General features: G+C 51.1%; 3 protein-coding genes across 3 annotated transcripts; 1 reads left to right on the forward strand and 2 right to left on the reverse strand.

The window, feature by feature from the left end:
• Window positions 1-235: 235 nt before the first annotated feature.
• On the forward strand, window positions 236-2,984 carry AYO21_11492 (hypothetical protein; the record flags this gene model as incomplete). Its single annotated transcript, XM_022661383.1, has 2 exons — window positions 236-2,840; window positions 2,893-2,984. 2 exons carry the CDS (start codon window positions 236-238, stop codon window positions 2,982-2,984), a joined length of 2,697 nt encoding a protein of 898 aa, XP_022506292.1.
• A 1,244-nt stretch (window positions 2,985-4,228) lies between these two features.
• Window positions 4,229-7,855, reverse strand: AYO21_11493 (hypothetical protein; the record flags this gene model as incomplete). The annotated part of the gene is made up of 4 exons (XM_022661384.1): window positions 4,229-4,246; window positions 4,308-6,176; window positions 6,225-6,370; window positions 6,433-7,855. The coding sequence occupies 4 exons, from the start codon at window positions 7,853-7,855 to the stop codon at window positions 4,229-4,231; spliced, it is 3,456 nt and encodes a 1,151-aa protein (XP_022506293.1).
• An 848-nt stretch (window positions 7,856-8,703) lies between these two features.
• On the reverse strand, window positions 8,704-10,957 carry AYO21_11494 (hypothetical protein; the record flags this gene model as incomplete). The annotated part of the gene is made up of 5 exons (XM_022661385.1): window positions 8,704-9,333; window positions 9,418-9,549; window positions 9,962-10,233; window positions 10,307-10,362; window positions 10,428-10,957. 5 exons carry the CDS (start codon window positions 10,955-10,957, stop codon window positions 8,704-8,706), a joined length of 1,620 nt encoding a protein of 539 aa, XP_022506294.1.
• Between the last annotated feature and the right edge of the window lie 271 nt (window positions 10,958-11,228).

Below are 11,228 nucleotides of genomic sequence, written 5' to 3' on the forward strand. Positions count from 1 at the left end.
AAGCCTCCAGCGAGTGATTGGAGAGCGTGCGATATCCCTTGGTTTCGTGTACGTGCCAAGTATTGTAGTTTAGGCACCTGTTCATTACTACATAGCAAGTACTGAGGCAGCCTGCAAACAGTGCCAAAACAGGCTGTGAAATCTTCAAAATTGTGCGCATGCACAGCGTGTAAGACGTCTTTCCACCGCGTTTTGCATAGAGCGTACATATCACCGGCAGGGCCCTTCGCCAAGGATGTATTCATTCGCACCCCTCGATGATGGGCACATTCGAATTCTCGATATCCTTCCTGCCGTTGATGTGGGAGCGGAAATACGATGCGAGCTGCACCACCGCGAATTCGAACCAGGAACATACCACGCCCTCTCATATGTGTGGGGAGGTCCCATCCCACATAAATCAGTCTACATAGACGATAAACCAGTGGAGGTCACACCGAACCTGTTCATGGGGCTCCGGAGGATCCGTCATCCGACTGACAAGATATCTCTGTGGGTGGATGCATTGTGCATCGACCAGAAGAATGACCAGGAGAAAATGTCGCAAGTCAAACGGATGACTGAAATATACGCCAATGCAATGACCGTGTTCATGTGGCTAGGAGAAGAAGATGATGATAGTGATCTGGCGATGGAACTACTACAGTGCCTTGAAAAAATGGTTGCAGGCGCGGTTGCATGGACATCCGGCGGTCATCAAGTGGCATTCTTCGAACCCGGTGCTCCCATCGGCAAGAGCAAGATGGAGTACATTAATCTGGATCTGTGGGGCTTTCTTACGACGCTCAGGATCAGAGATTTCGACCGTCACTGGAAAGCTCTAGGCCCCTTATTTGAACGCCCATATTGGTTTCGAGTGTGGATCATTCAAGAAATTGTGGCAGCATCGCATGCGATTCTCTGCTGTGGCTCCCAGAGGACCAGCTGGAATGCCTTAATGGCGTGGGTTAGCCGATCGGAGGTGCTTCAGCACCTCGACAATCTAGACGAGGCCGACAGGGCCCTGCGCAGAGCAAACGTTTTTTTGAAGCAATACGCCGACCTTACCCACGACATCGCCTTCGGAAAAAGGCCGTCTTTGCTGGAAGGGCTAGTACGACTGCGTCGGTTCCGTGCTACCGATACAAGGGACCATGTTTACGCGATTCTTAACCTTGTGGACCACAAGGGCTTCGAACCAAACTACACTAAGAGGATGCCTGAGGTTTATAAGGATGTTGTCAAATTTGTCATTGAGCAGGATGAGACACTTGACTTTCTTAGTGCCTGCAAGCCGTCTCTAGCTTGGTCGTCTTTGACCGAACTCCAGTCTAAATTGGACTTCGAGGCGGCATTAGCCAGGGCAGCCTTGATCTCCGACCTTCCCTCTCCAAGAGAGAACTCCCCTTTTGATTCTCAGAGCAACGATCTATGGGATGTTCGATCGATGGTCACAAACTTGCAGGAGGCTTTACAGCAAGTTACTGAGTCTATAACGGAGATTGATGCAATATGTGTGGAAACCAATGCATCTAAAAAGGGTGGCCTGGACGATATCGAAAACATACAAAGAGGCTCTGCTGCGGGGAAAATCACTTCCAATCGTTCTAGCATCCAGGACACCGTCGAACACTGCGCTCATTGCATGATGCGGCTCGGAAACTCTATGAAGATGATTTTGTTCATGCTAGATACCTTGGTTCGCGATGAACCACAAGATGCCGTCGACCAGAGTGCAACGATGAGAGGAGCGGAGTTGTTGAAGGAGTCTTTGGCCAAAATTGGGTTGGACTTGCAAGACTTCCTCAACCTTCGGAACATGACATTGACTACGTGCCAAAAGGCCCAAGACTCGTGGTCTCAGCTGCGATCTTGTAGGCCAGATCTCATTCCTCGACACATACTTGGTTCTCATCGAGAGAAGGCCTCGGAGGCTATGACCCAACTTGGCGATGCAATAAACCGATTAAAGAACAGTATTTTTGAGCCTAGTGAAGAGTCCTCCGGCCCAGGACCTGGGAAAGTCGGAGGGACCGGCGATTCGAATAAAGTAGCCACAGCAACTTCTGCTACATCTCAGAATCCCGGGAATGTCGAGAAAGGAACAGAAAACGCGTCAGAATCGCCTGAGGATTTATCCGGCGCGCCTCCTGGGCCTCTCGACGTTGAGAAGACGGCGGGTGATATTTGCTCGAAAGGCAATGCTATTCTGAAGACGATCTCCGAGGTAATTCTTCCCTCATGGGTTCCGGACTGGAGGCAGGGGAACTTGGAACACGGAAATCTTCTATTGAAACGTACCGACAATTGCCACTACAAGGCAGGCGGCAGTAAACCGTACTTTTATTTCCCGAACGATGAAAGTGTCTTAATTGTGCATGGTGTGAACCTTGGACGAGTTCAGACGACGAATCGAGCTGAAAAGGAGTCTTTACAGCCTGCCCTAAAACGTCAGTGGGATTTTTGGGTGACCGCAAGCCATCCTCGCAATGTGTACGGCGGTCCAAAAGATCAGCAAGAAGCCTTCATTCGGACTTTGGTTGCGGGACGGAATGAGGATGGCAGTAAGGGAACTTGCGGCATGACACCTCAGTTGCTGGAGGACATGTTCGACTTGGGATTCGTCGAAACAAATGGCAACAAGGCTGAATCCGAGACAATATCGATGACTGACATCAACTTAGCTTTGGCGCCTTCGAGCAATGAGTTCAAATTCGGCGCTACGGACAAAGGGTTCATGGCTCGTGTTCCAATTTTTTCAGAAGATGGCGATATTGTCGCTGTGCTGCTAGGGGCCAAAGCACCTATCGTACTTCGAAGATACGCAAAGCTTGATGCTTACTTGGTCGTCGGAGAATGTTGTAAGTTATCACTTGGCAGCTTCCATTGGACCTCAACTCACATGCTCGGTAGATGTCGATGGCGTTATGGAGGGTGAGGTTATCGCAGAACTCACTACTGGTGATCGATGTTTGGACGAGTTGGAAGACTTCCGCCTAGTGTAATATGATGAGGCCTGCCGCAGTGCCCGGGAAATGGCTGCCACTTGATTTCTCAACAAGCTTCCCGGCTCTGACACTGCAGGAAGTAGAGCGCGAAATCGGGCGGATGATATGTATCCTACTTTTGCTTTTCCAAATTACAGAGTGTAAAATGTTGATTATGAGCCACGTGCATATATCATCAGCCCTAGGAGAGTCTCCTTTGTGCGTCGAGGAGGCGGGCGAGTTGTTGTAAGTAGTATCACCGAGAAGAAGAAGGCCCTCGAAATGTGTGGCAATCTGACGGTTTCCTTCCGCATCGCATTGAGAGTGTCAAATCTACTGCGATTATTCATTCGATGATGTTGCCCGTTGTCATTAAAATCGAGGTTGTGAGTTGAACAACTTGATTGATTAGGCAAGGAAATCTATCTAGCGCGCCTGAGACTTTGTTGTGTGCAGCGGTGGAAATTATTCGGCTAACATTCCCGATAGGTCAGGGCAACAGAGGTTCCCCACGGTACCTGGCGAGCCAGATGACAAAATAAGTGGCACGCCACGCCATACTAAATACCTAGTCAGACCGTACTATGCTACCCCTATAGAATCCTGAGATACTTTTCTATCACCATTTCTTAGGAATGATTATTTAATATTAGTATCATTATATAGCTTATATACTCATGATTGTGTCTAGGAGAAAAATTCTAGAGTTTTATACTTAAAATTTCGAGTAAAAGAGAGAATGACCTCGGAGTATTTTGGTCATTACTTCGCCGTGCCACTTATTTTGTCATCTGGCTCGCTGGGTACCTGGGAATACGTAGCCGAATGGGCAATTCTAGACTGAATTTCTCCTGGCGAAATGCAACAAGATCGACAAGAGCTTGGAGTGCAAAGGTGTCAGCATGTCCATTCGGGCTATTCTGAAACTTCTTCCGCAAATTGCCACGCGGTCAATGATAGGGAAGCTATAACTAGGTAGACTCTGCCTCCCACAGGCGCTGAGCAATGCTATACCTTTCTGCCCCTTTTCTCCACCAACATCTGCCGCATAATTACTTGTAGCTCGTTACATGATATGGATAAGTGGGCGGGTGATGCATCCATCGTGGTGCGGGACACAAACACATGGTGAGCAACTATGTCTGCCAAATTTTTCACGTCACGACCATTCCCCCACAAAGGTGTTTCCCTCAAGTCCTTAAACAGCAGATATAGATGATTCAGTCCCATCCTCCCTTCGATCGAATCTTGCTCAATTCCTGTTATTCGAATTTCAAAACCTGCAAGGAATTGTTGCAATAAACCAATGCAGTGTTCCGGCGGGAGATGGTCGAACACAACCTCGGTAGCGAATCGACTGGCGAAGCCCTGGTTGATCTCCCTCAGGCTGTCCATTCCCTCGGCGTAGCCGGCCAGTATAATGACCATTTTGTTGGCAAACCGTTCTTTGGTCATGCAGTCGACCAGCTCGTTGATTGCGTCCGTGGCAAAATCTCCTTGGGCCAGCCGATACGCCTCATCGATGAACAAGACTTTGCCTAGAGCTCGTTCCAGGGCTGCTACAACTTTCGGGCCGGTCTGACCCAGAGCTTCCCCGATGATTTCCGAGAAAAAGCACTCCACCACGTCGGATGAGGAGAGGAAGCCCATATCGTAGAACAATTTACCGACCTTGCGCGCCATGGTCGTTTTTCCTGTGCCGGGCGGGCCTTTGAACACAAAGTTGAGCGGGATGAGGTTATGAGATCGAGGATTCCTGCCACACATTCGCATACCCTGAACGCTTTTTCGATAGCCGTCAAACTTTGCTATGACTTCCTTACACCCCACGATGTCTTTGAAACTCTCCTTGAATCTGCTCTCGGAGTCGGACAGCCTGTCGAAATCGGCGTCGAAATCCTCCGGCTGAAGAGCGAGTGGGGTGGAGAGGTCGAAAGAAGGATTCGCTGATATTCGCCGTTGAGAGCTGGTCAGGGCGTGATGGAGAAGGTTGTCAACCTCACCTCCATTCCCAAAATTTGGACGGTCTCGGGCCGCCGCGAGTCGTTGTAGAGCGACGTCTTTGGCTTGCTCAGTGATCGCCAACTTTTGCTTATCCAGCTTCAGCTCCAGAACGCGAGTGAGCTGCTCCATGCTAAAGTCATCGAAACGGAAAGCGTCATCCAGAGGAAAGCGTCGCGCCAACCCAGGGTTGCTGTACTGGAACATCTCTCGCATTGGCTCACTGTACCCTATCAAAACCACGCAGCGATCCTCGCTGGGAAGATTCTGTATCTGTGAGACGAGCGTATCAATCACTGCAATTCGGAACACATCTCCACCGGCATTCCCCCTGTGAGATCGCTTTCCGGGATACAATACGTGGGCTTCATCGATGACTAGTACTTTGCCGAGGGCGGATTCGAGGGCGGACTTGACAGCCTCTTCCGACCAGCCGATATATTGTCCGATAAAGTCGACTGCATTCTTGACGACAATCTCTCCGCTCGAAAGTAACCCCAGATCTGCAAGGATCCGGCCGTACAATTTGGCCACGGTTGTCTTTCCTGTCCCAGGTGGACCCAGGAAGACACGATTGAGCCCGACTCGAAGGGGAGGTTGATCTTGCAACTCCCGTTGGCGATTCATCCGGACCAAAGAAGCAAGACTGCGGATTGATTCTTTGACCGATTCCATTCCGGCCAGCTCCATCATCTCCTTCCACGCTGGGATTTCGTGGAGCGGGTCGGGCGATTCGGTTCCCAATACGTCTTCCTTTGTTATCAGAAAGTCGTCTGGGCGTTCTCCATTCCTTCGTGCTTGGCTTATGCGGTCGAGTTGTCGCCTGCAAACCTCTGAGAAGATAATCTCCAATGATGCGAATCCTCTCTTCCAGTCGCCACGATAGGCTCGATGGATCAGCAAGCGAGAGAATTCTCCCTCAATGCCCCCCTCGATTTGCATTCTCTTCGGAAATCTTTTCTCGAGCAGCTCACTTAGCATGTCTATCGCGTTATCTCTCCCCAGGCCGCTGTCGAGCTTTACACGGTGAGGTATTTCTTTCCCAACGTCTTCAAACTCGAGAAACGAGTCCATCCTGCCTTCCATAAAACACGTATATAGGAAAATGAATTTGCCCCGACTTTTTTCCATCTCATTGCGTAGCTTCTGAGTGTAATCATCGCCATCGCTGGCGTCAGCGAGCCGGTCGGGGTTTGTCATCAGGAAAACCTAGCACTTTGTTAATCTCGGTCGATGTAGACTTCGCAGATATCCTACCCCTGATTGGTCAGGACGGCGTCGAGTCCCGTAAGAATATGTGCTCTCTTCCAGATACTGTCCCGCTGTCGTCTCGATCAATTCATCGCCTGGCACCGCGTGGATGGATATGAGGAAGTGAGCATATAGCCTTGCTACGGCTTCGCCTGGAACAGATATATTAGCGATGCTTCGACTGGCGCTTGGTCAATTGGAAGGAGAGACTCACAGACTTTCTGACGTCCTACAAACACTGCATTGAAACACTCAGATGCTGTATCGACGCCCTGCCTTCGCAGAGTATCTAGCGTGCATTTCGTCTTCAAGAAGTGTCGCTTCACATCCTCGAGATCTGTCATTGCCATTAATCGGTCCAAAAAGATGTTTTCCTCGCCGTTTTCTCTCTTCATTCTCATCCAGTCTAGCCGAGAAGGAGAATTATCCTGGATTTGGTCGAGGTCGACACCTTCCAAAAAAGCAAGTTCCTCATCTGTCGCGTCGGGGAGGGCGACAGATTCGGGAAGAGGATCATTATCATCTCCCGGGCTATTGTTTTCCTCGCTTGCCTTTTCAGTGTCCTCGTCCTCCCTGGTCGGCTTCATCTCCTCTTGTGAGATCTCAAGTTTGATGAGAAGATGTTGCAAGTGCATTTGAAATCCTCGATGGTTTTGCAGAGGGGCTGCAATCAAAGTAAGCGGGCTGCGGATCAAGTCAGCGGGCGGAATGATGAAATGCTGATAAGACGTGTCTAGACAGGGCAGTGGTGCAGTATCTTGCCCTTGGTCCTTCGGTACGGTAGCCTCCAGCGAACCGAGATTTCTGGAGCCCTCTGCGAGAAGCGACCCCAGCCCAAGAATTGCAGCCAGAATCAGATGTTTTTGAAGAATCATTCTAGAATCAACTGGTCCGTGGCCAGCGTGGTCAATCATCCCGACAAAGAGCCCACGGGCCCTCTCTGCTGGTAATTTGAGAGCAGCGACCTGACCTGTGGGCTTTCTGAATAAAGAAGCAATTGCGCTTCCAAGCGACTTGAGTTCATAAGGGTCTCCGGCGTGAAGAGGGCTAACTTTTCCATTTTGGGGCTCAAGGCCGGTTGTTGAATCGGCGAAGAAGGATGAAATTGTATGCCACTCCCTTGAATTGTCTGAACTTTGAAAAAACTTGCTCCAATTGGAGGGGGAGGCCAAGTCGTCTTCGTTAATCTGCACAAGACTAGAAGGACTCTCAACTTCGGTGATGCAGTTTTCAGTCTCGATAGAATGCCAAATGTTGTGGTGCTGAGCCTCTTTGGAGATGCGGTGCACAAGCGATGCGTGATGCTGCCTGTCGACAGGATCCTCATGATTGATGCAAACCTCGGCGACCCAGACCATCTGAGCCGCATGTCCTCCAGTTGATTTCTTCTCGAGCTCCTCTAGCGCAAGCTTACAACTCTGAGTGACTTCCAACCTGTCCTCGTCGATGGAGATCTCAACTTTCGAAGATTCGGTTGGATGATATATTAGTGTCTGATATTGTGTTGCGCTTCCAAGAGTGATGTGCTTCAGTTTATAACAGACGGGCTTGGTCTTTCCGTTAGCCGGCATTTCAAGGACGCGGATCTCGTTCTCGTGTAGTTTCTGATACAGTGACGCCATCTCGAGCTTGAACATGATTACTCGTGCTTGAAGCAATGATGCGAAAAGTGTCCAAGGTCTGTAAGGAAATAGTGGGCTTGCTTCACGAGCCGTTCGTGAACTTTGGAGCCTGATCGAGAGATTCCCCCCGTTTTAGAGTACTCTTGACCGGGGGCTGTGGTTCGGGGCTGCTGCATGGCTTGACAAAAAGGCTCGATAGTGCGTAATCCGGTAGGACGCCATTGGCGCTGGCCGATGAGTCCTGTTTGAACGAATTTTTGGCTACATGAAGTGAGGCTCTTGCGTGGTGACGTGCTGCCTTGTGTTTGGTCGACTCCACAAAGGTTGGATGCAGGTTGGTGTGAAAACCGTAGTGAGTGGTCCGATTGTGGCTCAGGATTCTAATCATTTTTTGTTCGCGCTGCAGCAACTCCAGGGATATTTGCACACCGGTTTTGCGCGCTGGCGCCTTGACACGTCTCGGTGCGAACCTGTAGGGATCTCTTCAAAGTGTGCATAAGGTGTAGCTCGTGGACTTGCGTGCTTGAGCGAATTAAAAGCCCAGGCAACATCACGCCAGGGGCTCAAGACGATAAGGGTTGCCTTGAAGTGACTTGATAGTTCCATAACTGCCTTTGGCAAAGAGCGCCACGACGAGCGGGCAGCATCACCCTAGGCCGGAAGTGGGCTGAGCTGGGCGTCGATTTACCTGCTCTTGGCACTGGGCATTGGTATTTCCACCAAACAACCCGCAACCAAGCGACTCGAAGGTGCAGAGTGGGCGGAGCCATTTGTGTTCTGTGGCATCTATAGACTCTTTTATGGGCTTCAAAGATCGAGCCTGTTTAAGAGACGAGGATGAGAGCACTGACAGCACATCAGGCTCATTTTCTCTTCTCCATCTGCGCCGCAATCTTGGGTCGCTTGTCCTCCCATTCGTCCCATACGATCGAATAGACAGCGGTGTGCCTCCCGGGCTGTTCTTCATGCGTGCCGTTCCTCAATCTAAGGGCTTCTGCCGAGAGGGCCACCTTACCACGCGGAAATACGCGATCCCACCTCGCGATCCCTTCAAACTCGAATCCGATCCTCAAAGCAGCTCTTCGAGATACGTCGTTTCCTGCATGTGATTGCCATATAACGCGGCGCAGCCCTAAACCGCCTGTCGAGGGTGGATCGAGCGTCCAGAAGAGGAGGAGTCCTATAGCATTTGTTGCGACGTGGGTGCGCTGGAACGCTGGAAAGATCATTGCACCAACCTCGGTGACGGCATTGACGGGGTTCGTGGCTGTCAGGGACACAACACCGGCAAACTTTGCGCTCGTGTCCAGTGCCTCCGGGGAGACGACCTTGTCCATCACTGCGAACAGACAGTCTGCAGGGGATGCGTGTATACCCTCGTATACCTTTCTCAAGAAGTCGGCCTCGTCGTTTATGACTGGAAAGGGAATGTACGTAAACATGTCTGGGTAGGTCTTGATCATCTCGACAAAAGGCGCCGTGTGGACACCAGGCTGCCAGCCGAGTCAGATTCTCCCTTGTCCAAGCAAGACGACTTTGACATGGCTCTCGCTGTAGAAGTGATGTGCGGTACATACCTCGAATGGCACGAGGGCGACGAGATCGTTCTCCAGGCGTCGCTGCTCATAGTGGAAAGTCTTCTCGGCCATGACTCCAGATGTCGGCTTCACTGTGGGAATCGCCTGCTGGACAGATTCTGCACCGATTTTCTACATAGTGTGTCTATATGTATCCCACCTTATCGACTTGGTAACAGGTGGACAGGCAAGGGAAGTAGTTTCACGCATGGTCTCTTCCCAGACCCGCTGTCAAGCGAGACTCACCGCAAGATTCGGAGTCTACCATCCATCGACCGATCGACATGGCCTGCATAATACCACAGACGTCGCTACGACGTTGACTACTTGCAACCATGGCAGATGTGCCAACATGGTTGATAAGGAACTTGTCGTTATCACCACGTGCTTCGACTGCTCCCGTCCACTATACGCGCTGGGGAGATGGCGCGAACCCAACAGCAGTCGAGATGACTTCCACGCACTGATTGCTTGCCCACAGGCCGTTATTCTCACTCAACCTCACGCCTCACATCCATTCCGACTCCTTCTTCTCTAGCCTCACATCCATCAAAGCGCATGCCAGCCGACACATCAACTCTGGGCTCAGGCCCACCTCCTCCCACAACGCCTGCACGTCGGTGCCGAGTCCAATGTGTTCGGCTGTCTGTAGAGACCTTGGGTCAATCCAGGGCGCGAGGCATGGCCACACGTGTTGCGCAGTGGTGAAGAAGATGTCGATGCCGACGTCTCCGATCCCCTTGATCTTCTGAAGCTCCGCTCGGATCTTGTTCCGATCCTGGGATGCGGTTTTCACAACATTGTTCAGATCGCCGTCTGCTCGAGCATCAGTCGGGCCGGCACAAAAGGTCATAGGGTAATCTACCCAGACATGAGGCATCATACTTACCGTACTTCTCCTCAACCAGCTCCGCCAGCTGTCCCATAAACGTTGCCGTCTTTTCCCTGCACCATTCCTCAAATTAGAATCCCGATCACAGGCCCTGTGTAGCGACAACTGTACGACTCACCGATAGTGCGTGTATCCGCCCTCCGTGAGCACCTCGGTCCTCTCCTCCCAGCTGCTCTTCTTCAGGACCTCAAGCTTGTGATATCCCGCCTTGATGACGAGGGCGGTCGTTTTTGCCGCAATGTTATGTGACACTCGGGTTGAAGACAATATGGCATTCAAGAGCAGTGCCAAAACGGTGTCAGGAGTTGCCTTGGCTGGCTGTTCAAGGTTGGTGTCGGAGAGAGGAAGGGCGTTGAAATGCTGGAGAAGTCTCTCGATCTTCTGACTATGCGGGCTGCTGATTTTCTTGGGCCTTCCCTTTGATCTCGGGGTCGACTTTTTGTCATCTATTGAACTGTCATTGCGTGCATCCTTGGTGTTGTCCTCATCTGCCTTTGCGACTTGGTCCTTCCTTCGTTGTTTCGTTTTTGGCTCAGTGGATTTCGCCTTGAGAGCCTCGTCGCGTGGTCTCTTGGTACCTGTTTTCTTCTCGTCGACGGCCCCAGCCTCTTGAACTTGGGCTCTATCCTTGGCCCGAGTTGTCACCATGGTGGACTGGACGATGCAATCTCACTTCTGCGGGGGTCGTCGATGTCTGGGTAAGATGCGAAGTCATTGACGTACTGGTGGTCCTGGGCCAGGGATGATGTCACAACATGTCTGATCGTCCTGGGCTTCCTGATTCCCCACGCAGAGATACCCAGGTACTCAATGTGGTCAAACACCGGACCATGCGTACGGGGAAGCGGAAGTGGCTACCACACGTCGCTCACTCAGGCCATGAAGGAAACAAGGCGTCCAATGACATCTTAGCCGGAAA

This window comes from Fonsecaea monophora (genome assembly GCF_001642475.1).
Source record: "Fonsecaea monophora strain CBS 269.37 chromosome Unknown Scaff163, whole genome shotgun sequence".
Classification (NCBI taxonomy): Eukaryota; Fungi; Ascomycota; class Eurotiomycetes; order Chaetothyriales; family Herpotrichiellaceae; genus Fonsecaea; species Fonsecaea monophora.